General features: G+C 42.2%; 2 protein-coding genes across 2 annotated transcripts; one reads left to right on the plus strand and one right to left on the minus strand.

The window, feature by feature from the left end:
- Positions 1-789: 789 nt before the first annotated feature.
- Positions 790-4,545, minus strand: fmoda (fibromodulin a). Its single transcript, XM_088640473.1, has 2 exons — positions 3,636-4,545; positions 790-2,165 (listed from the first exon to the last, which is right to left on the minus strand). Exons 1-2 carry the CDS (start codon positions 4,543-4,545, stop codon positions 2,014-2,016), a joined length of 1,062 nt encoding a protein of 353 aa, XP_088496599.1. The 3' UTR covers positions 790-2,013.
- Positions 4,546-17,905: 13,360 nt separating this feature from the next.
- LOC148658811 (lumican) lies at positions 17,906-25,618 on the plus strand. Its single transcript, XM_088640474.1, has 4 exons — positions 17,906-18,118; positions 19,287-19,949; positions 20,274-20,591; positions 23,808-25,618. Exons 2-4 carry the CDS (start codon positions 19,322-19,324, stop codon positions 23,957-23,959), a joined length of 1,098 nt encoding a protein of 365 aa, XP_088496600.1. The 5' UTR covers positions 17,906-18,118; positions 19,287-19,321; the 3' UTR covers positions 23,960-25,618.

A 25,618-nucleotide genomic window follows, 5' to 3' on the forward strand; every position in this document is an offset into this window, starting at 1 on the left:
CCAATTAACTAACATAATAACTCCTCCCTAAACGTAAGACTGTTTATTAGTGTAAAGGCTGCGGTCAACTGATCAAAATATCACAGTTGAAAGATCTGGTGGCCGTGACTTTTTGTACGTTGCAGAGAGTTAAAGTACCGAGTATGTTGGTACCTGTAAACTTCCTTGTAGGTAGTCACGTGAGTACCCGATAAAACAAGGCGTTTCGGGAACGAAAGCAGCACAAACGCCACTGTCAACAACACAAACCGGCACAAACACACTAACGAATGCGGTGGGTTTCATCGTTTGTGCTGTTTGTATGGTTGGCAACTTCACGGAACAGGACATGTCTACAGCCAGACGCTTGTTTAAATAGGGCTTTACTGCGGAGGGAAATATTTACACCAGTAAATGGCGCAGGAATGAACTGGCCATTCATAAGAGAACATGAGGAGTGTTGCGAAATGAGAGGCTCCATTCAGACCACTTTTCTCGTAAGGTTGCTAATATCTTTATATGAAAATGCTGTCTGCCCCCTACTTTAAACATCGCACCAAGTCATTCAGCGTCTGAAGCTGTCTGAAGTCGAGCAGGTCCGTATCTTTGGTAGGAGCAGCGTGCTCAAACGAAAATCCTTAAATCGCGTCTTAATCTGGAAATGAGAGTTTTCGCTTCTACGGTCTGCGGAACAGTACAGTACATGACTGTCAACACCAGCTTTTCATTTCTCTGCCCTAGGCTCTTCGAGTGATTTCAACATTTAGACGTTGCGAGCTTTTTGCAAGATAACAAAACAACCGAGAGGTATTTTCTTAGTAAAATATGATTTTATTTGTACTTATACATAATCGACAATGTAATCATTATACTAAAACGCCAGATCTTGAAGGCATTTAACATGTTTCATAAGCATGCAATACCTATGCAATTTGTTCGGTGGGATAAATAAGTAATATTAAAATATCATTTAAATATATGTAAGCTAATGAGGCTTGCAATAACAGGACAATATAATATTTGATTAAACGGACTTAATTAACCTGGAATAGAACATTTCAGACACATAGTATTTTTAATTTAGGTCTCGCAAATGTTTTTTTAAACATTGGAAAATAAGAAAAGTTACAAATGAGATTAGGTATTCAGTGTCTTTAAAGGTTAGGAAGTAGTCAGACTGGCCCAAGGAATCTCTCCTGAAGCAAATACTATGAATGCTTGCCATGAATAAGTACCCGCAATGGTGTTTAATAACTTATCATTCATATTAATGTTTCCAGCGTTTGATAAAGGAAACTCAATATGCATTGTTGCTGTGTACCTATTTCCCATTTCTCCCCTTGCAGAAGTGTTCTGGGCCAAAGATGTTGTTGAGAATGTAGCTCTGGAGATCTTACACGGAGACTCAGAGGATGAGGTCAGAGGTCAGAGGTCAGCATGATGACCCGGAATTCTATATATGTCATGAAAATGCAGAGCAAATAAAACAAAAACTGGTTGGATTGCTTTCTGTAGACTGTAACTCTCACCGTATGGAGTGAAGTCCTGGGAAACACTCTGGCCTACATCTTAACTAAAAGAATCGGTGATAATCCAGTTAATTTTATGGGTAACAACAAATACAACAGAAAATTGACAAAGAAAATAAAAAAATATTAAAGACGACTTTAGAGTATTCCTTCAAGCACCAGAGCCTTGCAAGGCACCTTAGTGGAAACTGTCGTCTTCGTCTGTCAGACTGATGCTGCGAACAGTCAGGCACAGGAGTGCTCGTTGTGAGATTCACCGGAGGAGTGCTTTGGAAGGGCCTCAGGCTGGGTGTCCCTGTCATTCACACTATTTTATTTGAATGCTTGCAATGCTAAAGCAGAGATTGACACTTTAACAAAGGTCTTATCTTGCTTACATGGTGGGGTTTTTTTTGTTGTGTGGTAGGGATTTGACAAACCCATCGTTTCCTTGAAATTGCCGGTTGCTGTGGGCGTGGCTGGCCCGCTCCCGTCCTCCCGCTGTCCTGGTAGGAGCTCCGAGCTGCTAGAGGTCGATGATAGCGGCCAGGCGGAGGCAGAGGGCCGCCTCGGCGGGCACCGCGCCCTCCCCGAGCTCGTTGCCGTCCAGCCTCAGCACGCGCAGCTGGGAGAAGTTCATGATGTCGATCACCGAGCAGAAGCTGCTGACGGAGAACTCTGGAAAGGCACACAGAGGGGGCGTCAGCTCGTAACTCAGCACGCAAAGCAGTCAAAGTGCAGCCCCTGAGCACTTCAGGTACCCTGCTTCTCTCTGCGAGATCTGCTTGTGGGGTGTGCGAAACGTGCAGTTGGTTATGTCAGAACCTCAGGTTGTCTGAACTTCAGCTTAGGTGTTCAAAACTGAAAGATCCTTAATAGAAGGTAAAAGATACACAGTGCACTCATATGTAAGTGACATGATGCTTTTACATCTTTCAATACACCTTCACAGGCTTTTTCAGTGTTTTACAAATTTCAGTTCAGCCCATATAGCCAGTTTGGTAGTTGGTAGTTAATTAATCCCAGAATATCATCCAGCTGTTTCATGAAAGAAGCCAGGGTATCGGCTTCAACCACACAGCTGGGTAGCTTATCCCACACTCCCACAACCCCTGTGCACACCCCTCTTGTTTAAATGGTTACTGAAGATATTTTAATCTGTAAGCTCCACATTTTCTAGGGTAACCACAACAGGAATGATTATAATGAGAAGAGCACAGGAAAACAAGTTACATATAGGACCATGTAAGCTAACAGGTTATCCTAAATGTGTTTTGTTTTAATGCATTTTCTATTTATAAGCTGCTGTTTCATTGTGGAAAGCTATAGGAAGGATCTTAAGATTTTGAAGCTTTCATCATCTTAATTGTATGGGACTCCTACGAAACAGCATGGAATGAATTTTAGTGTCGGCCACAGGAAATGTGGTGGTGTCACTGCACAGAAGAATTACTGCATGGTAAGCCAGTGTCTAACATATAATAAGAAATTACAAGACGAACATAAGGACAGACAAGACGTTTTCAGATATCACTAGAGTCCCCATCTGCAGCATCTCTGAGTAGGAAAATACGAACAGACTGTAAATCACACACTGGAGCCACAGGCACATCTTTCCCCACCAGGACACAATCAGCTGACAACAGAATAGTAAGAAAATCGATGCTGCCTGTTGGGGAAGAAAGCAGCCCTGAGCAAACCCAGTCTAGTGCTGGGGCTTTCAGCAGCTGCTGTACCCCCAGCCCGTCTGGACAGTACTTGGGAAATGAATCACATCACATGTTTTACATATTTCAGTACCTTTTTGACTGTATATTGTGGTGGGTTTGCACAATAGTTTCACATTTTTCCAGTTTTCCCAAGCTTTGGAGATGCTTTGCTTTTTGGCAGTTTCCTGCAGGTGGAATAATGCCATGTTTCTCACCATTTGTTCACTGTTTGCAACAATGCTTCACTATGCTATTGCTGTATCATAGTATATCACAGAAGACATTTCTAAGGGTAGGACAAGGGTGAGAGTTTAGGGTTAGGCGAAGATGAATTAGGGCTAGGCTTAAGGTCCTGATTAAGGTTAGCTATGTCTTGTTATTTTGCACATTCTATTTCACAATACAGGCTCACAGGGCATTAAAACCAGAAGTTCTGTACCTTTGATTTGATTGGCATGCAAGTAGAGGTTTTCCAAGCTGGTGCTGACAGGGGGGATTTTCTGCAGCTTGTTATACGACAGGTCGAGCTCGATCAGGCTGCTGATGTTGAAGGTGTTGGAGGGAATGCCCTCGTCCGTGAGCTTGTTATTGGAGAGGCGGATGTACTGCAGCTTGGCAAACCTTTGGAAGAAGTCGCTGGGGATGGAGCCGATGCCGTTGAACTCCAGGTAGAGCTGCTGCAGCCCCTCGGGCAGGCTGTCGGGGAGCTTCTTAAGCTTGTTGTTGCTGATGTCCAGGAGCAACAGAGATGTCAGCCCCTTCAAGGCTCCCCCGACCTCTTCAATCGAGTTATCGTTGAGGAGCAGCACACTCAGGTTGGCCATCCCCTCGAAAGAAGCGGGCTGGATCTTGCTGATCTTGTTGTTGGACAACCGGAGGTCCCTGAGTGACCTGGGCAGTCCCTGGGGCACTCGTGTCAGGTTGTTGTGGTCCAGGTACAGCCTGTCCAGCTGCATCAGGCTGGAGAAGACTTTTGCCCCTAACCTGTCTGTGCTGAGCAGATTCCGGTGCAGCATGATCCAGGCCAGATCGGTGGCATTGTCGAACACCCCGTCCTGAATCGAAGTGATCTGGTTGTTCTGGAAGTAGACGTACTTCATCCGGGACGGCACGAAGGGGACGTGCCCCAGTTTGCGGCTGTCGCAGTACATGGCGATGGGGAAACTGGGAAGGCAGTCACACTCCAGTGGGCACTCTCTGCCCGGGGAACCCACGGAGTCCTGCCCTCTGAAGGAATTGTAGCCAGCCCAGCGTTCGCGCAGGTACGACAACCAGAAGAAGTTGTCTTGGTTCTGGCACAGAGTTAGTCCATACAGCCCCGTCGCTAGCAGGAGTGCAGCCAGTCTCATACTTGCAGTTAGTACTCAGCCCAGGAAATGGAGCAAGAGCTGCAAAAGGAGTTTCATCTTTATTAATGTCATGGCATATTGTATATATATTTATTACATTCAATCAGAAAATAATTTATCTTTTAAAAGACCATGTCTTGTGATCAAGTGATCTGATAGACCAAGACGACTGTTCTTCTGAAACAGTGAAGAGAACCCTGAAAAGGTTGTTTTTGATCTGTTGAAATGGATAAAATAATACACTTCTGTTGTAAAATTTCCTTGTAGGAGGCATGCTGTTATTTTGTATCTAATCATGATGCCTCTCAAATCAAGAAACCTACAAGAAATGTCTGAATTAGTGTGGTATTTGCAAGAAATGTGTTACAGAAAGTGGGCGATTAATGTTTGCTTTCTAGCCCAATTTAGGATGTGCATCAGCAGCTATCCCACCTGAAAAAGAAGAAAATATTTTGAACTTTTCAAGCCAGCAAGAACCCAAAACTGAAAGCAAAAAATGTATGAATCCCAATAGTGTTCAAATCTGCAGGGAGCTCTGCAGTGCAAATTCTAAAAACAGGTCAAGTGAATAAATGTTCATTTATATAAAATTACGCATGTGCTTTCATGATTAATTTAGAATTATTTTGCAATCTAACATACACATTTCTTTACAAAGGTACTTTTTAACTGAGAAAAATACACCAACCTGGATAAAAAAATGCAGTCCTTCGCTGTCCCGTCTCTGCCTGTGGCTTTCTTTCTGGGTCTGAGTGCTAAAGATGTATAACAGTTTGTAAATACCTTCTCTGGAGTAGCCTTTTTTTTCAACCTGTCCAATTACTGCAGGCTTCCTTGTTCCATCAGTGATCCTTAGCTATTAGCATAGGCTGGCTGTTTTGTATGACCTAGAGCCAGTATTAATCCCATCTGCAAAACAGGTTAGGTACACGTGCACTGTAATGGCAACCTTGTTTTTCTCATTAGACCTGAGAATTGAACAGGACCTTCTCATTAACTGAGTAGGGGGTGTGACCTCTTTTTTTCCTTTTGGCATGTGTTTGTTTTTGGGAATAGGCCAAAGTGGAGGTGACATGAACACAACTGATCCCTCCCAAATAATAAGTCAAACCTACAGAGCAATTTCTAGTGTTTTCGTCACTGAAGCAGGTGATTTGTTCAGATAAGAAGATTAAGGATAGTTTGGACTGAAAATCCAAACAAACATTAGTCCTCAAGGACTGCAGTTGTCCATTCCTGACTTGATTGGAATTGTTAATTTGGTAAATCTTTCAAAACCCAAATTTTCACAGATTGATGATTTGACAGTGACCCGCTATATAAGTTGAATCCCGTCCAAGTTGTTGGCCTCCCCAACATACACCTTAATGTTGGGATTATAATTATTCATCAATACATCCCTGCATTACAAGGCTGTAGGAGCCAGAGCCTATCCCAGCAAGCAAAGGGCACAAGGCAGGATACAGCCTGGATGGGACGCCAGTCAATCGTAAGTCACACACTGACACAAAGACACACACATTCACACCAGGGCCAATTTTCTCAGAAGCCAAATAACCTACAAGTATGTCTTTTGACTGTAGGGGAAACACACACAAACATGGGGAGAACATACAAACTCCATACAGGTAGTACTCCAGGAACCCAGGGCCCCAGTGCTGTGAGACAGCAATGATAACCACTTTGCCACCTTGCCTCCTATTATTATTATTTTACTGTTATATAATTGCATTTATCTAAGGCAACATACAATATATAAAAGGTTAGGGACTGGTATGAAAGAGGCACTTTCTGTTCTTTGAAGGTAGCTGGCGAATGGGTAGTAGGAAGGTTACAGAGGAGGAGTGTGTTGGGAGCAGGAGAGGGAGGGGACAAGAGTGACACAGAGGTTCTTGTCAGAAGAACAGAGGAGGATGGAGAGGTGGAGCCAAGAGGTAAAGAGCTAGAGAGCTCCACGACAGGGAGAGGAAGGGAAAAAAAGGAGTCGGGCTTCGAGAGGTTGAGTCTGAGATGATGGCGCAGCATCCAGGAGGAGATGGCTCTGAGACAACATTAATAATCATGCAGTCATGCACATCTGACCCTGATCAGGCCTCATCTGTAACATCTTATCCTCCTTTCAGTGGATTTCAGCAATAGAGCTCAATCAGTTTGAGTTTGATTATGCGTTTTAATTCCTTCTGCAAAATCCCAGTGAACATTTGTATTAGTTTGTGTCTTTTAAACCTTGAAGCTGGTATATAGCTGGTATGGATGGTATATAATATATATGAATTAAAGCCTGATACACTATTGAGCATTCTTAGCACTATGCAGATAAAAATATACTAAGTTAGACTTATGAATGCAGTCTTCTTTTCCAGTGACACAATCACTGTATTTGTTGGCAAAAGAGGGTCTGTGCTTCCTTCCTGCTTCATTCTTTGCAGGATGTGCTGCTTATTCCCATTATCCCTTGCATACAGTTAAGGAATATGTGCAGGAAAAAAATATGCACAAAAATTAAAGCGACATTGTGATTCCCCTTGCCCAAAGGAAGAGCAATGGCAGTATCTGACAGCATGGAAATGCAAGTTTGGGGATATTTCAGGAACGGAAGAGAACAATATGTCCTGTGAGAGAGAGTTTGTCCAATGCAGGCCAGAAAAGGTAGATCAAAGTGTGTCATGGGCACTTCGGTTGGTGCAGTGACCTGATTCCAAGCACAACAAGTACACCTTACACAGGCAATGTATATTTCCATTGGGTCTTCAAAGGAAACAGAAACCGCAATAATAAAACAAATGTTTGCTCCCATTTGTTCCTGTTTTCCATTTTTTTCCTCGTTATGCTGTTGTTAAACACATTGCAAAAAATATTAATGCCAGCACTGGATAACCAGTTTTTTTCTGACTACATTACGAAATCTAAAATATCTACACTTTGGGAAGTAATTGACAGGTTTCCATGCCAGTGAAAACACTAAAGTGATGGAAGGCTGCGGAGATGGAAAGGAAGGGACAGGTTTTGGCCCCTGTTGTTTCATCAAGTTTCCTGGCTGGCAGGGCAATAAGGGATCCTTTCGGGTCAGGTTTCCTAGTCGGAGAGTCATCAGGTAAAGCAGTTGTGGGTAAGCTGTGTCTAGAGCTCAAGGAAACTTTATCCATTGCCTCAGTTTGGACTGGGCTGGTGCCTGCTCACTTGAAAAAAGTCTCACATGAAGGAATTGCTTCGCTGTTTTCCCACATCTTTTTTTGTTTCCAGCATGAGAAGCCAAAAAGTGCCATATTACACATTCTCCAAGGAGGCAATCCAGAGCACTGATGCCTTAATGGAAACTGGAGACTTGCTCTATTTTGTTACACAAGGGGATCCACAAGGCAAGCAGTGCTTCAATGGAGGCCTGGCAGGGTTTAAAGAATGAGTCAGAAAAAATGGAAAACAAAGTGAAGCAGAGGCAAACAGCAAACAGCAGTTGTCATCTGCTGAACATTCATGCAAATGTGCACTCACACTCAGATAATCAGAGCTCCACCAATCCCAGACTCAAACTTCTTCCAAATCCAACAAGAAAATACAGATCCTTGATCAACTGTCCATTAAAAATGTTTATGTGAGAATCCTCACAAAACTGTGAGATCCCATCTTACTACTTAATAATGATATTAGGATTTTTTAAGTGATATCATTTCATAAATCAGGAAAGATAAAACCAGCACAGAAAACATTTACAAATCGATATAATTGTTTTTAAATTAGGACATTTTTAAAGCAATTAAAACAGTACTTGCGATTTAAACAATAGGACACTCCCAGTAACAGTCCTCTCCATGAGCATGTCTGTGCTTTCCCTAGCAGTGGACTGGTGTCCCATCCAGGGTGTACCCTGCCTTGTGCCCATTGATTGCTGTTTCCCCGCAACCTTGAAGTTGTTAAAAATGGATGAATGGACAGATAATAATAAAGATAACAATACTTTTACTTTTCGCTATTACTACTACAAGAAGTAGCAAGATGGGGGGTCAGGGTGTTAAAATGTTGTGCACAGCACCCATTCAGTGACATCACTTGACAATACAGCAGACCCCGATATAAGTGTATGCACTTTCTCAGGGCGTCTGACGTTTGTTACTTGTTCTAATGATCAAACAATGAGCCCCACAATTTGGTAAAATGAAGTCAATCTTAAAAAAAAAGGCTGTTAAGAGTTAAGGTTTGAAAACGTATCATGTATTGTTTAATTGCCCTGTAAGCTAGATTTCTGGCAAGCAACCCCTTTATTGGACAAGCATGTAACCTGGGCTGAGTAATCATTCATTCTGGCAGACAGCATTCAGGAGTCGGCTTGCAGCCGCCATCACTCCTGTCTTGTTCTTCCTCCGCAGGAGGGCTGGAGATAAGTTCTCTTGGCCTCTGGCCGAAACACAAAACAGGAAAGTGCAGTCAGCATCAGGAAACACTTTAAATTCCTTGTTCCTACAGTCATAGTGATTATCCTCCACAATCTGTCATTCATCACGGTGTGAATATGACACAAAAAGAGGCCCTCGGCCAATTTTGTGGTCCCAGAAGATCTTCTGCGACACCAGATGGTATCCATACTGAGATACAGTGCAGCACACTGTGGGTGAACGTTTATTACAAAGCATAGTTGATATATGAATATATTGTATACAACATGTAGATATTGTAAAACAATGCTGCTGAAATTATTTGCCTTAAATATATTCTAGTTTTGTAGCCGCCAGTGATGAATTGATTTATCTGTATGTGTGTGTGGGGAGGTTCTGCTCATTCTCCTTCACAAAGCTACAATTGTCAGAGCTGCCTGCCATGTCCACTCTGGCAAACAGGAGAGTCAGCATCAGTCAGAGGAGGGATGCAGCTCTCACTGGTGGTGTCACAGGCTCGCTGGCTCCCATGCCCTGTAGGCAGGGGGCACCTGAGCTGGTTCATGTCACCTAGCTAGACCAGGCCAATTGTATAGAGGTCACTGTCAGCTGATGACATGTTATGAAATGACATAATAAGTGAGTGCATTTCTGGTGGGTTAAATGGACTATTTAAAATGTATTTGAATATTAATTAGTATTTTTCTTTCCTAGCACATAACCCTAACCCTAAGAGAGTTTCATTTGTGAAAGTGGGGGTGACCAGTTGAACTGAAAAACAACAGCCAGCTAGAAATGAAAGAAAAACATTTCCATGAAAATTACAGAGTAAGATTGTTTTGGTGGTGGAGCATTTGATAATTCATTTTCTTTAAAGAAAACAGGACACGTCTTTGTTAACAGACTGCAACTGAATACTTCATTTGCTTACTCGTGAGAAGGAACAGTTTTTGAACAGGACTTTTATTGTTCTGCTTAAATTCACTCATAACTTTAGACGCTCAGGGTTTCAGAAATCAATCAAGTGTTACTAGACATTAATGAGACAGTAGTTGAAAGTATGCAGGAATTCCAAAGCGTGTCTAAAGTTTGCAGTGGGATCTTGGATCTGTACCCTAGTTCCACATTTACGACACAATATGTGGCTTTATGATGAAAGGACTGCTGCTCGTTATTCCACCCTCATCATTAGACACCTCAGATGTTTCTTTTTAATTTGGGTTTCTAATCCTGCATCAGAAGCTGTGATGTCTGCGGGACCTGATAGGGAAAGATGCCTGAGCCCAGATGAGAACCAGATATGGCAGGAGGATTTCTTTTCCAACACAGTGTGCTGTTAATTTTAACAAATGATGCAGAGGCCCTGTCTTATTGTAATGTGTGGCACTTGTGTGTCTACTGTGCAAACCTGTGGCTTTGGGCACAGATGGATGTGTGGGATCAAATGACGTGTGAGACTAATTGGAAAGACTGATAGATAGGAGGAATTTCCTTTGTATATCTGTGGCAGATGCAAAATAATTCCTCATTCCAAAGGAAAAAAAAATATTATATGAGGTACTTGTCCACCTTGAAACTTTGACAGTTTGATTTAGTAATACAGCTTGCAAATGTGTGTGTAAAGGAGATCATGCCAGTACAACCACTTATAAAACAGAAGAAACTGAAGACAGACAGTTACTTGCTTCAATAGATAGGACGAAGGTGTTCAGAAAACTTTGAACTTCGTGAGCCCTGTAAAGTACACATCACCCCATTCCTCTGATGAATTCCTACTCTGGGGTGAGGCACAGATGAAGTGTGGACATCAGTGTCCATCGTTTCCTCCATTTTCAGGATTCATTTTCTCCTCAGACGTTCACAGTGAGGAGGAGCGTGACCTTGCAAGCACAGGCACATGACAGGAGCTGTCTGCATACAGTGGACAGGACACAGCACGGAGACACTGAGATCCTAGTTCACATGGACAGCATGTTTTTGGACTGTGGAAGGAAACCAAAGAAAACCCACATAAACACATTGAGTGACATGGGAACTCTACACACACAGATCCAGATTCAAACCCAGTATCCTAGACATGTGATGCAACAGCACTAGCCACTACGCCCCTGTGCTACCTGACATGTGTCATCATCCATTTACAGAGAAGTTTGATTTGACAAGACATTATTTCTAATTTTAGGTGTTATAATATTGCTAACTCACAGGTAACAGTTAGGGTGCCAGCCTAAACATTTCTTGAACTGATGGGTGTTACCACCCTCACCCCTCTCTTAATTCTGCTACACCTTGCAACAAAAACACTGGTATGATTGTGCGCAAGATATTCACAGTCAGCAGAAAGTGACATCCCTGCCTCTGTTATGCATGTGCTGCAGAAGCAGGAGACTCAGCTGCTCAGGGTACATGCTGATATACTGTATTGAAACACTTTACAGCAGATTGGGTCATATCAAATACTCCCAGACAGTTATGGGTACATAGGTTCCAATGAGAGATTAATGTGATTACTTTAAGATTTAAAATTTGTCCATAAACTGAATTATGCATTGCACCTTTGCTAAAATAATGGTTAATTGACATGCAGTGCAAATATGTAGTACTGATCTGTTGTTCTTGGGGTCTGAACAGGGTAGAGATAGAAAAAGCAAAAGTATGGGATGTATTTGCTGTGCTCAGTAAATACAAAACTGTTCATTTACACATTTATTTATTTATTATTTTAAGGGCATCTTCAAAATGTTGTGCTCCCTTAAAGCATTGTGTTAATCATGGGGCCCATTATTAAGGTAGAATAACACAAATTTCCCATTTTTCAGCCAAAGAATTAAGACCAGCTGTAGAAATTCAGGTCTGTCTTCGGGATGTTTTACAGTGGATTCCCACTCTCAGCAGTTGCACTCATTCTTTCACGAACACTCTGATTTTTCTCCACAGCAGCTGAAGTTTCCAAGCTTTATTTTACTGTTGGTGACCTCCTGGGTCCCCTTTCATCTGTACTTTGGCTTTGATGTTAGGACCCCTCGTGGTGATTCACAACAGCTTTGGCAGTAATCTCACAGCTCAATTACCCCTTATGAAAGAGGATCACATGTTCCTCCTCAGTGGTATTGTAATTCTCATTGTTTTATGTTCATATCTTGTGTTTCAAAACTGAAAGAATTAAAGTACTGCACATCTCAATGAAAAACTCACTGTAAGAAGCATTTACAGTATGTTATTTGCTGAATTATATCTACTGCAAAGGTTTATTGCTCAGATCTTAATTGATGGCTTAGCTCTTCATAAATATGAGCTGGCTGGCTCCAGAGGTACTGTGTGCTTATAGACTCCATGAAGTCTTGCAGCAAATAAAAAATGTTTTGGCTGTCATTATTTTTATTTTACCAGCAACATCTCTCAGAAGATTCTAGCTGCATGTGTCTATATAAATCAAAGATGTCCCTTTCTTTTAGCTTTGCTTGACGTCCACAGCTTCTAATCCAGATGGGAGTGATTTCAATTTTTTCTTGCTGAGGAGAACGAAAAAAATGTTCGAGTCCAGAGTTACAGAGCACGCTTCCAAAACACGCTTTCCTACCCACTGGCCACCCTGTGGAACAGATGTGAGAGTTTCAGAAACTGACGAGGTGACTCTAGTTACAGCGGCCCGTCTTGACTGTAACACTGCTTTCAACCGCGCTGTAAAGAAGAAATGTGCTGTCCTCCTGAAGCCAAACTCTGAGTCACGTTTCGACAGAATCAAAGCAACATGATTCCCAGAGGAATTTTTTATGGGGGGGGGGGGGGGTGATGTTAAGATGACATTGTTTCAGATATTAAACTTGGATGCTAACAAACAGGATCCTTTAAACAACTTAAAGATCAAACAAAGCAGAACAAAATCCTGTAAGACATTCTGCAGCAATACTGTTGCTGTTAGATTTAGGGAAAATAGTTTTAAACTCCAGAACAGGGCTCACAGAGCAGGATGAGAGTGTTATGGTGATATCCCCCCTCAGGATTTCTCAAGAGGCACCTGATTACCAGGAACAAGGTACTGCTCTGCTGGCATTAAGGGTTTAAGGTTTGTCTGGGTTGTATGATTTAGGTGCTTGGAGATGTTCCTGAAGTGGAATTCTGAATCTAAGACAAAACCACATTCAGTACATGGAACAACCTATAGACATCATAAAACTGCTTTTTTAGACTGGGCTGATGGTTCAGCTATAGTACATCCATGGTTAGATGCATACTGTATATTTGAGTCCATAGGGTACAGTTTTTTATTTAATTGCGTTGTTGTTTGATGTTTTTTGTCTGTTTGTTCCAAAGCAAGAAGAAACACAGGAGATCACTTTTAAAGCATTTAAGAAGAAAATAAAAAAATAATGACCTAACTCTGCGTTATTTTGTACATGACTCAAAGCTGTCTGACTGGCATGAGGCTTTGTGTTGCCACAGTGGCTTGTGGCTTGGCCACAGTACAGAGTCAGCTACAAGATCCTCAACGACTGTTCGGCAGAGAGAAGAAGGGGGGCTAGGCAGGAGAGGTGCAGGAGAGAGGTTACAACCATAATATTTATAAATACAGCAATATACCCCTCTGTCTTCATGAATGGGGTTTTATATTCTGAGTTACACAAGCATATGCATTTGTGCTGATGTTTGAGATTTCTTCATGCAGAAAAGATCTAAAGAGACACCCAGGGCCAACGAGGTAACACATGGAAGTCATGAAGAACAAGACTGCAGAGCCTGTAGAAATGTTTTTTAACACAACAGTTAACAGGGCCGACAGTGGCTGTGCACATTAACCCACAAGCTGCCTTCTTAACTGTGCTGTTGAGCTGCAGTTTTATAAAACATCTTTGTATTCTCTGGAGGAAAACAAACTGGGAGACAAATAATGTTTCCTGTGTTTGTATTTCGATCTCTTGACCTGTACCACGTACGGGTTAAAGTTATGAGGGAGGCCTTTATTCTGGCAAGAAAATTTGGATTAAAAAAGCAACAAGAATATCAGTTATACCAGAACTTAAACATAATATCCTGTTGGAGGCACTGACGGCAGTTTAGAAATCAAAATTATCCTAGGGCCATAAGAGTGAAACCTTAGTTGTTAGGATGAACACAGTAAAGGGAAATTTAGTTTAATTTTTGCAAAGACACAGAAAGGTGCTCTGTCAGACACAGCATTTAGTGAAATTGCCTTTCTGTCCGACACCCACCCACTGCAAGGCCACCATTGTTAACAGTATCAGAGTCTGAAGGCTTCAGCTGTGGATATAGGGAGAACTTCCTGTGCATGCTGCCACGAGTTTCAGCCTGTAAGGAGCAAATTAGCAGCAAAGTGCAGAATTGCACTGTTCTAGGGTTTCATTGTAAAACCAACTTTGCAATTCTTGATTAACATGCACATGGAGTCCCCAAGTCCCCATGACCACCTTTGCCCAGTCCCTAGTTAGTAAGTGGAAAGGAAATGTTGGTGAATTGCATTTTAAGGTGTGGTTCACCTGATTGACAGCTGTCTTTGACCTTCTGCTTTTAAACGCCAGTGAGAAAGTCAGGCTGCATCTCTTGGCTGGTTGAGCTTTGGGCAGAAGAGGGTTGAGTGCAGCAGTTGGTAGCCTTGCCACATACTTCAGAGGGTCTTTGTTCAGCCATCCAGAAGACCTATGGAAAGTGTCTTCATTTCCTTGTGTTTATATGGAAAGGGCTTTTTCCTGGGATTCGGCTGCTGTGCCTGTTTCCATTCAGCACTGAGACATCAAAACATTGACTTTTCGGGCTGCAGGCCATGCTTCTGAAAAAGAGAAACCTGTTTAGTAAAAGGGGCCCAGTTCCAAAGATTTTAGACTTGAATGGATTATTTGGACTTGTTTTTTTTAAGAATAAAACCTCTCTTACGGGTATATGTTTAACACAATAAAACTATGTATTTAAAAATACTTTGTTCACTTCTGGACTTTCAACAAACAACTTAATTTTCTTTTTTTAAAATGAAGACACCTGGTCTTCTCGTTCCAATACAACTGTTTATTAACTCATTGTTTTGAAGAAAGTTAAACTCAATACTTGGTTTTAAAATATCTGATTTAAATTATGAACAATTAATATGATCCATATTCCTTCTTACTCCTTTTGGAGTGAAATATTGGAGTAATAATGCCAAAAGAAATATTTGACACATCTCAAAAACAACTATAGTGTAAGTCATTTATGGTCTGGCAACACCAAGAGTAAATATTTTCATCTTTCACTCCTTGGACAATACTTACTTCAAAATCCATTTTACAGTTGTTTAAAAATACAAATGAGATCCTTCTCCTCCGGCCCTTAAAAGATACCTGATGGGCAAACAATAATTTGCTCGTTGTCGTCTTTATTTTGTTCTGGATGGTGTTCAAGAGTCTTAACAGATCTAAGATATTGTGAGAAGTCTTGGACACATCTCTTGATCTCTGCTTCTTTCTTGTTTTCCTTGGAATGGAAATCGAGCTGAGTCTTTTCTGGTGTGTGGTGCTATATTTAACAAAATAGCAGGATTGAGAGCAGCAGAGGTTAGGGGCTGAGAATAAAGCTGCATTTCAACGAGCACCTCATAAAAGACAAAAGAAGGACACCTATTGGTGAATTCATTCTACTGCACCTCATAGATGCAGTCAAAAATCCCAGGAAATCCAGGAAATACTCATTACAATAATTGCCGGTAGGAAGTACAAATTAGTGGGATTCTATTACTTGATTTTACAGGATAATAATCAATTTATTAAATCCCAGTAGCGGTCAGGGTAACCTATGAGATAATTGGTGTGCGCACCACGATGTCAATTAATCAATACAGGCCCAAAACTTTGAGTTATCTTTCTAAAATGCCGCATTTCCAAAGAAAATAGTTTGGCTCAAACAAAGATGAATATTGCTTAATAACACTTTAATCCAGTTCAAGGGTGATTGCCTTTCTGTGCAGTATGCAGTGTGCAAGAAACAGAACCGATTGAACCCCCTGGGGGTGTTTATTGAAGGGGGCGCTGTGGTCATTCAGATCACAGCTGTGTGTTCCCCCTCTCCTCTGCCACTCACAGGCCCACAATGTCTGACTGCCTGCAGGTCTCTCACAGTCCTCCTGCAGCTTCTTATCGCAGAGCCGAACTTCTCACATGGTCTCTTGGGCTCCCCAGGCCTTTTTCATAACTGTGGGCTTGTTACAAACACTCTGCATTGCACAGCCAGGCAGCTCAAAAGCACTCCTCCGGTCCGCTGGAGCTGTGATGGGGATATCGTCTTTACACAAGCCTGCTCTGCCTTCCAATAACAAGTCACATTCCATCTGCTCCCAGCACTACCAAAACAAAGTCGAGTTCAGTCTTAAAGTTACAGCCAGTCTCAATAAGAGCAGACAGTGGGTCTGCAGTGAGCCAGCGCACACAATCGACCAGCTGATTGATTTGTCTGAAACAAGTTGTAAAAAGAAGGGTCACAGAGGAAAGACCAACAGGTGTTTCCACGGCCCAGAGGACAGAGCAGTCAGATGTTAGGATAATATTTTATGTAAATCTTTAAGTATATTAAGAAGTCATTCTGGAGATAAGGGTCTGGGTGGTGAAAAGGGAGACTGCTCAGTTGCAGACAATCTGGAATCCAATACTTCACAGCTACAGATAATGAACGCTGCAATTTCTGTCAACAAACTTGTTTTCTGACAGGTGTTTTACTGTTACGGGCATTGAAATGAGGTTAGAAAATTTAGGAGGCAAAATGATACTTGGAGCCCCACATTTTCCCTGTGGCAAACTATGGGCAAGTTGCCTATTTTATTAGTGAGCGTTCAGTTTGCCCATCATTGTTTGTCCACTGGAGAAATGAAGCCTTAGTTTTCAGCTATGAGGGAAAAATGGGAAAGGATACAGTATCTTTGGGGTGGGCAAATATGTACTAAATAAGTGCTAGAACCACACAAGAATTAGAATGATCCTGATTTCAATAGATGAAACTGCAAAAGTGCTTTCAGATCTTCAAGGCGATCGAAGGAATGAAGAAAGGAGCCTGAGAAGTTTCTCTTTGAAAATTCCTGTTGGGTACATGCTCCATCTTTTTTTGGCGGGACTCTGGTGCTTCAAAACACATACAGTATATATGTAACTCACTTTTAATTCATGCCAAGTGTGTAGCCTAGCAGACTCCCTGGGTGTGGTGAGGACTCAGCAGAAATGGATCTGAGCCACCACTAACATCACAGGTTGCTGGCTTAAACTGATCTACGTTGTGCAAAATAAATAAACATATGACTTACTGGAGCAAGAATGAAGGGATATTGACACCCAGACAGATGTCAGAAGCAGAACATTAGAAAAGGAAGGTCAAAGGTCAGGTCTATGTAACCAGGAGATCACCAGATATGGACCTCATCCCCTTACCCACCTTAACAAGTGGAACTTTAGGAGCAATTCAGGTAAACCAGAAATGTCTCTATACAGCATATATATAGTGTCCTAACAGCTTCGGTATTCTGTAGCTTTGGTGCTGCAATGTGTTTTAAAACTTTCAGGTTTAGAGGTAGTTTGCTGGGTAGTAATTGTATCAGGAGGAAATTCAGGGGCAAAAGCCGACTAAGCTGCTTCTAGAACAACTTTAACAACTTCTACAACTGCTTCTACAACTTTAACAGCTGCGGTAAATAAACTGCAGGTTTTTCCATATTCCTAACAAATAACAAATAAGTGTAAATAAACTATAAGTCTTCCAATTGCTACTATAACTCCTCTTTAGCTGTCCCAGTTAAAATGAATCAGATTTAGGATTGTTCACTATTTAAATGCATGTCGGATACCTACTCTGACATTTAGAAGCCAGTCAAGGTGAGTATTTAAACAGTCCTTTTCTTGTCTTTATTCTGCTTTATTGATTTATTCCTGCAGGTTCCTGCAGCTGAGATTTTCTGTTGGCAAGCACATTCCTACCAAATGTTGGAATAGGAAAAGAAAACCATTAGCTTTTGCATCCCTCAATATGGGAAGGGATATCAAAAGGCATCAGTAGTCTGGGGCCTTCGCCATACGAGGATGTGGAATGTTTCAGTCACAGGGTAAATACTGTGCAGGTTCCTAGCGCGCAGACCCGCAGCTCAATGCCAGAAACGCTGTAGAAAAACAGGGAGGAAACCTGGGAACAGGAGCCCTGAGAGAAAGCAGCTTTTTACGGAAGGGACACAAGCAATCAAGGTATGTTTTCATTTTCTTTGCCTGTGGCTCTCACCCCTCCAGCTTGAGAAAGCCACTTTTTTTTAATTCCAAAACCTGTCTTGTTACTGACGAGGGCGAAGAGGCAAAGGGCAGAGGATTGGGATGTTTAAAAAGCGGAATATTCATGAGTCCCCAGACAAAAAAGTGATTGCTTAAGAGATGGCAGAGTTACTGTAGGTAAGTCCAGGCCACCCAGCTCAGAGAGATGGAAAAAAACGGAATATGAAAAATATGTGTCTGGTGTCGCAAAACATTTTTTCATGCCCTATAAAGACAGTTAAAATTGATGGCAGTATCTCTGCTTTTGATTAATATGAAACAGATTTACGAGGAATTATTTGCAAGGCCCATTATGCTGTTATTTCATGGCAGATTTAGGCAATATTGAGTCCTGTTTTCCCAGCTATGGAATGGATGTGTATGTGTTACTGAAGGTCAAGTGTGGAGATACATTGTATTAAAGCCTGAAATGGTTAATGTAGCTGCTGATAAGGACCAGGTACTGCTTGTGGTGGCGCTATCAACAGGCCAAAGTGTATTAAAATGTAATTAAAAATAAATTTAATAAAATGTAGTTTTAAAATCATATTCAATCATATTAATCATCATATTTCTACACTATTGCTACTTTACTTTTGCTTATAAGTAATACATGTTGAAGGATTATGTAAATGTATATTATACTTAGAAATGTAACAAGGTAACAAGCTACAGTACATCTTTTCCATAAATGTTCTAGATAAATAATGAGTTTACTTTTTTATTTTTTCTATATTTTATAACAAACAGCAGTAGCAAAATAAATATAATAACAGTGAGAACATTTTATAAATTTTAGGAACTAAGCTAAAACTGTTAACTAGAGTATTTTCAATCACATTAAGGCTTGTTGTATTAATTACAAAACGGCTCAATGAGATTCTAGCTCAGGAATTAGAAAAAAAAATCCTGACTACGCTCAATTATGGTGACCATTACAGAAAAAAACAACTAATTATTTATTTGTGCAACAAAACTAAAAAATTCAATATCATTTAAGGGGCCCAAATACAGGGCCTCAGAAGCACAGTCCAGGGGGTTAAATCCACGGTATCTAATGATCTCAGTGGACGTTTTACATCATTGAAGCCCTGGTTTGTCTTCACAGAGCCAATTCCGTACCCACATCCACGCAAAACTCCCATGGGGTTACCAACCTTCCTGCTGTGCCTCTCTGTGGTTGGCATACGCCAGTGCTTGGGCGGCTACAGCGACTATGATTATGGCGGGATACCCGTCATGATTAACCGCCTGCTGGGGGAGCCCAGCGTGCTGAGCCTGAGGGGCCGCCTGGACGCCAGCTGGTACCGCGCGGTCAACACAGAGACCTGCCCGCTGGAGTGCGACTGCCCCGTCCACTGGCCCTCGGCCGCCTACTGCGACCACCGTGGACTAAAGGCTGTGCCGCCCGCGCTGCCCCCAAGGACGCAGTACCTGTTCCTGCAGGGCAACCTCATCTCCAGCCTGCCGGCGGGCGTTTTCGCTAACGCCACCCTGGCGCGCTGGTTGCTGCTGGACCGCAACCAGCTCGCCAGCGACCAGGTGAACAGCACGGCCCTGGCGCAGCTGCCTCACCTGGAGAACCTCTTCCTCAACTACAACCACCTGACGGACGTGCCCTCCCCGCTGCCCGGCGGCCTCCTGCAGCTCCGGCTGGCCCACAACCGGATCAGCAAGATCACCCCCGGGGCTTTCCGGAACCTGCGCAACCTCACACTGCTGCTGCTGCAGGGCAACCAGCTGCAGACGATAGGAGAGGCGGCCTTCAAAGGTCAGTGGAATTTGGATCCGTTCCCTTTTTGTGTTTTTCCCTGGCCTGTGAACAGCGTTACGTCTTCATGAGCCGTGAGTACATTTCGCTTCAGACTAATAGTGGAAAGATCTCTCCCATCGCACCTATAAACCAGTCCAAAGCTTTCAGAACAAAATCTGAGCGTCCAACACTGACTTCATAAGAAAATGAGCCAGTGCATTTTTCAAGAGCTTAAACAGACCATTTCCTCCCTTCTTTTGGATTCACGGTCTAAAAAGCGTTTTTAATCTGTAAAAGTGAGTTTTGTTTGGTGTTCTCTCTTCTTTTGTTTTATTGCGGCAGGTCTGCAGTCCGTCATTCTCCTCGACCTCAGCCACAACCAGCTGAAAGAATTTCCAGAGGGCCTGCCTCCATCCATCCAGCAGCTCTACATCTCCAACAACTCCCTCAGCGTCCTGCAGGAAAGGAGCCTGATGGGGTTTGGCAATCTGCAGTACCTGAGGATCAGCCACAACAGGCTCCAGGACAAAGGCATTGCCAGCAACGTCTTCAATGTGTCCTCCATTATTGAGCTTGACCTTTCCTATAACCAGCTCACCTCAGTTCCCGTAGTGTCAGAGACTCTCCAGTATCTCTACTTACAGGCTAATCTCATCCAAGGTAAAGTAGTTCTTGGTGCTGAGGTTACATGCAGTGTTACAAGCCAGTGTGGCTTTGCCATCTTGCTCACATCATAAGACCCTTGGCCTTGGGTACATCTTGCATCCCTAGAGAGGTTCTGATGAATCCTGTCTTCCATCATGTTCTAGAAGCAGACACTCACATTGCACATTTAATTCACTATGCAGTTGCATTTTAAATGTATCATGGACTTCATTGTGGTGCTGCACATGGCTGCAAAGTATGTAATAACACATGCAATGGCTGAATCACTTATTTGGATTCAAAAGTGAGGGGTTACTCAACTTGTCCATAGCAGTTTGTTGTTCTTATTAAAATTGCAATTAACAGGGTCAACTGAGTATTCCTGTTGAAAAGGAAACTCCATGACAAATGCATTAATCAGAATTTTGGATCCACTTAAATTAAGTCCACAGCTCCATTTAAGTGTTAGTTGATATTTCTGGGTCTTGTAAAATAGATATGAGGCAAGGACATTTACCAAGGTCCTGAGCCTATAACATGATTGTCAGGAATCCTCAATGAAAAGGTATACAGATCCTGTGCAGACGCAGAGCAAGTAGATATTGAGACAGGGGAACAATCTGGAACGTGAGGCAAGATCGTAGTCGATAGGCGAAAGGTAGATCAAAATCCAGGAAGTACAGAGAGAAGCAAACAATCCAAAACAGAAGGTGGGGTTCAAGGTCGAGAGGCAAAAGGGAGTTCAGTTACCAGTGAGTGAGCGTAAATGCGAGGAAGAGCTCTCAAAGAGAAGACTCAATACCGAGCAGCGGGAAGCGGGTTAGGATAGTTTAAATAGTGCTGCTTGCCGCACGCTACAGGGTGTGCTGATGGATTAACACGTGCAGCGGCGCTTGTTATTATTAACCCGCTGCTGGTACTGGTTAGTTCTTTTGTGAGTTGATCTTCGCTGGCTGGTGGTCGTGACAATGATGAAATAGCTGGTGCTTAGCTTAGCTTTGCTGTAGCCAACATGACTGCCTGCTGTTTGAACAAGTTAAATGTCTTGTCATATCCACTGTGGATAAGGCACAGGAATCTTGGATCCTTAAAGGATGGGTGTGAATTCTTGCCTAAGACACTCAGATCCTCCTACACTGCTTCACGTGACTGAATGTTGCAGTGCATGTAGAATTCACAAAACATCTGGATATCATTACTGTGAAATCCGAGGGATAACAGCACAGTATGAGGCACCCTAGTCATACAGTATGTTTAGGGCACAACCCAGAACACAGGCTCGGTAGTTAATTCCAACACAAAATTATACCTTTTGGTTAATGCAACGTGTTAGTGTTATTGAGAACACATGAAGTGATCAAGGGGCACAATCTCTCTTATGCATTAAGTGATCTTTTTATTTTGTAAAAGTAGAGGTGCTGCAAGATATGCTTAACGTTCAACTGAGCTGAAGGGAGTAATAACCCTTGCTTAAAGACCCATTGTGTGAGAACGTCTCTACTCGGCAATCATGGAAAAAGTGATTAGAATCTCAGACCTACCCCCACCATGCCTGATTGACTTGATGATTATTCTTCATCAGTGAGAAACTATGGCAGTAGCAGAATTAAACCACATCATCGCTGGGAATTTGCCGGAAAACATCTGCATGGAGATTACCAGGGACTGCCTTGCAGGCCAACTGCACGTTTTTTTCCAGCAACGGTCCAAAAAATGACAGAATTCCAATTTCTGGCTGGTCTGTTCTTGTGCTGTACAGTGATAGTGAGCATAGAAGAAACAAACCACAATTTGGTTTTATGGTACTGTGAGTAACAAGTTAAGACTGCATTTTCTAATCTCATGGATCATTGTCTTTTAGACATGGTATGGTGGTCGGGCAATATAGCAACACTGTGATTAGTGCTCAGGGGACTTCGCTGTGATTTTGGTGTTGCTGTTAACTTTAACTCCATGAGCTTGCATGCTGTAAGTTTTTTCTAGGTGATTTTCTCTTTTCTCCCAAAGACACAGAGGAAGTGTTCGATTGACTTCTTTAAAGTTCAGTGTTTGAAGTGAAAGAAGCTGATCTCATTTCTCTGTCCTGTAAAGAGTGATTCTGTGGTGCTTCTCTGTCCTGTACTTGAAACCGAGTTGCCGAGATTGAAATATGACTGTATGGAGAAAAGACTACCTCATTTTTTGCCTTTCACATATTAACATGTAAAAAGCAACTTTGGTATACCACAATAAAAGTGTGGTAAATTGTATAACAGTGCAGTGTAATCATTCCAGTGAGTGAAGGGCTGTGGTAGACCATGATATGAGGGAAAGTCAATGCAGATGACGAGCATAAGCAGGCGAACCCACTGAAAAATAGCAAACCTATTGTATAAATGTTTTCAGGGGCTGTGCAACCTGGAGAAGCCATTGTTCGTGTGAATTTCTGTTCAGATCTGCAAGGAATACCTACAGGAACACTGATTTCCAACAAAGGGACCAGTATTCCTCAGCAGTGTGGTTAGAAAGATCTTAGGTCTAGCTTCTGATTCCAGAGACTTCGTTTAGGAATTCGTGCCTGCTTTTTTCCAAGAGGAGATCCAGAAGACGTGACAACACAGTCTGAGCCATTGACTGAGGTGAAGGAGAGAGGAAGCTGGCAAAGGATCTTGCCACCCGGCACTGTGGCTTGTGGTTAGCTCACTCACAGGCACATTCTGTTTCTCTCTCCTGGCTGCCGAGCTGAGGATTCCGGTCTGTCTCAGACAGGGAAGGATGCCTTACGATCAGCACCGAGGTTCACCCATGTTCATTGCTTTGACTGAGATTTTTATTGTCTGAAAAGCAGGCCCCATGCACCTGTGTCTCGTTTGTTATTTTCCAATCACATCCTTCTACATTTTCAAATAAGGGCTCCTTATAAGAACCATGCAGAAAGAACAGTCTGCCTTTTCTTGATGTTCAGTTTGATTAATATTGAGTCAGAGTGCGAGTTTGTCATAAGTTTCCACTCGTACGTGCTTATAAAAATGTCACACTGTATCGCTGAGCAAAATTCAAGATTATAATTGCAAGCGCTTCTATAACAAAGTGCTCAAGCTCATGGAAAGGGAAAATTTAAAGTTCAAAGTATCTCAATTTTCAATGCAATCATGCTGGTAAGACCAGACAGTGGAGAACAGTAAAAGTAAAATGGCGGACATGGCCGTACAGGGAAGAGTATGATTCTTAAAACTGTCTTTTGTCTTCCAGAGGTCAACATGACCAGTTTCTGCAGGACGGTGGGCCCGGTGGATTACTCGCACCTGAGAGTCCTGCGTCTGGACGGCAATCCGCTCAGCTATCACCAGCTGCCTTCTGACTGGGTGCTGTGTCTCCGCGTGCTCAGCAACATCTTCATCTGACCCATCCCCAGTCTGCTCCTGCATCAAGAGCAGCAGGGATACTCTGTCCGAGCAGACACTGAGCACTTTATATCAAGGAAATAGAATACCTGCAGCACAAGGCACAAAGCATAACATGCACAAACCTTCACATCTGTTAACTAACTAAGCAAGTATGTCCTATGAGTTTTTACAGGAAAGAATGCTTCAATTTGGTCCCCTTTAGTATATACTCAAACTCTAATATGAATGCAAATTAAATTGCGTCCAATTGCATCCAGGAAACAAATTTGTGTGTTGCATTATTCAGGGTGGTCTGTTGTGAAAGTTTTGATTCTTCTAAAATATTTTGAAAGACCACAATAAAACCAGGGAAACACTATGAAATTATGGTAAAAACATGAAAAAGTTCAGGGACATGGTAAGACATAAAGTATAGCAAAGTATGGCATGCTTTCATAACAGAAAGTCACAGTCGAGGAGATGTACACTGGTGGGAAACCAGTGGGCGTAGAGCATGTGCTTCTGTATGTCAAGACTCTACAGATACTGTAAATAAATGTATTTTAGCAATGCTACAAATGTACATTTTATGACATGCTAACTGTCAGTGCACCAAGTCAGTACATCTGGAACAAGAATACTGCTGCGCAGCATCACTGTAGAGGTCATTTCCATGAAGCTCTCTGTTTTGCACGGCGCTTGTAATCTAAACAATGCAGGGTGCGAGCAACATGTTCCCCAATTAGCTTTTGGGGTCTCAAATGTGAGCAAATGAGTCCTGTAAGGTAAGGACAGTGACAAACACAGATACTAAGTATTCACATTTTGAATCTTAAATTGCTTAATTGACACAAACAAGGGCCTCCATCCCTGTGTAGATCATGGTGTGCTAATGCTAACAATTCCTAGTAAAACCTATGGTATTCCCAGGGTGCGGTGTAGTAATGCACAGTGAAGGCATGTTGAACCCATAGGAAAACACAGCAAATGTTTGGTAAATCCATGGTTAAAGTGAGAATAAAAATATGGTAAATTCACCAATACAAGCTCTTCAGGACATGCACACCTTTAATATTTTAGTCTAAGATGTCCATGACCAGACAGGAATTTTCATTCATGTTGTGGACTCTTTCTAAGCACTCAAAGTTCTGCAATACAAGTCTGACAGGCATGCTTCAGGAACCGTAGTAATTCAAGCATGTTGCCTTTGTTCTTCTGGCTCACTAGCTGCTCCTGTAACGTGCACATCTGAAATTAGGCTTATTGCAGCTAGAACTACACATGTTGCCCCTTGTTTGCTGTTGAAATCTTGTGCATTTCCAGGTTTCAACCATTCGTGCACTGATATAAACAATTGTGAAAGTACACGTATTCTTGGAAAATACAGGAGGCATTTTCAAAAAGTCAGTCATAATGAGACCTCCTCAAGTAAAGAGCTGAACATGTGTCTGTCGTATTAACATCTCCCCAGTTTGTTACAGTCATGTAAGTGACTCAGGACACCACACTTCTTCTTGAAATGGTAATTCTGGTGTTCCACGCAATTACAAATTGTGTAATTTACAAAGGCTAATAGGTGGTCAGGGGTTGTGGGGATGATGTAATATGTAATATTATTGTATTTTAATGCTAGATTTAAGAGTTATTCGTACTAAATAAACTATATAGCTTTACTTA

This window comes from Lepisosteus platostomus, chromosome 7, assembly GCF_059453375.1.
Source record: "Lepisosteus platostomus isolate fLepPlt1 chromosome 7, fLepPlt1.hap1, whole genome shotgun sequence".
NCBI classification, from domain to species: Eukaryota; Metazoa; Chordata; class Actinopteri; order Semionotiformes; family Lepisosteidae; genus Lepisosteus; species Lepisosteus platostomus.

Bases quoted from the DNA above. Each gene is read 5' to 3' on its own strand.
- LOC148658811 (XM_088640474.1), top strand. From the start codon at position 19,322: ATGGGGTTACCAACCTTCCTGCTGTGCCTCTCTGTGGTTGGCATACGC. The intron at 19,950-20,273 runs GTCAGTGGAATT...TTATTGCGGCAG, and splicing joins AGGAGAGGCGGCCTTCAAAG to GTCTGCAGTCCGTCATTCTC. The intron at 20,592-23,807 runs GTAAAGTAGTTC...TTTGTCTTCCAG, and splicing joins ACAGGCTAATCTCATCCAAG to AGGTCAACATGACCAGTTTC.
- fmoda (XM_088640473.1), bottom strand. From the start codon at position 4,545: ATGAGACTGGCTGCACTCCTGCTAGCGACGGGGCTGTATGGACTAACT. The intron at 2,166-3,635 runs GTACAGAACTTC...GTGCCTTTCCAG, and splicing joins GCATGCCAATCAAATCAAAG to AGTTCTCCGTCAGCAGCTTC.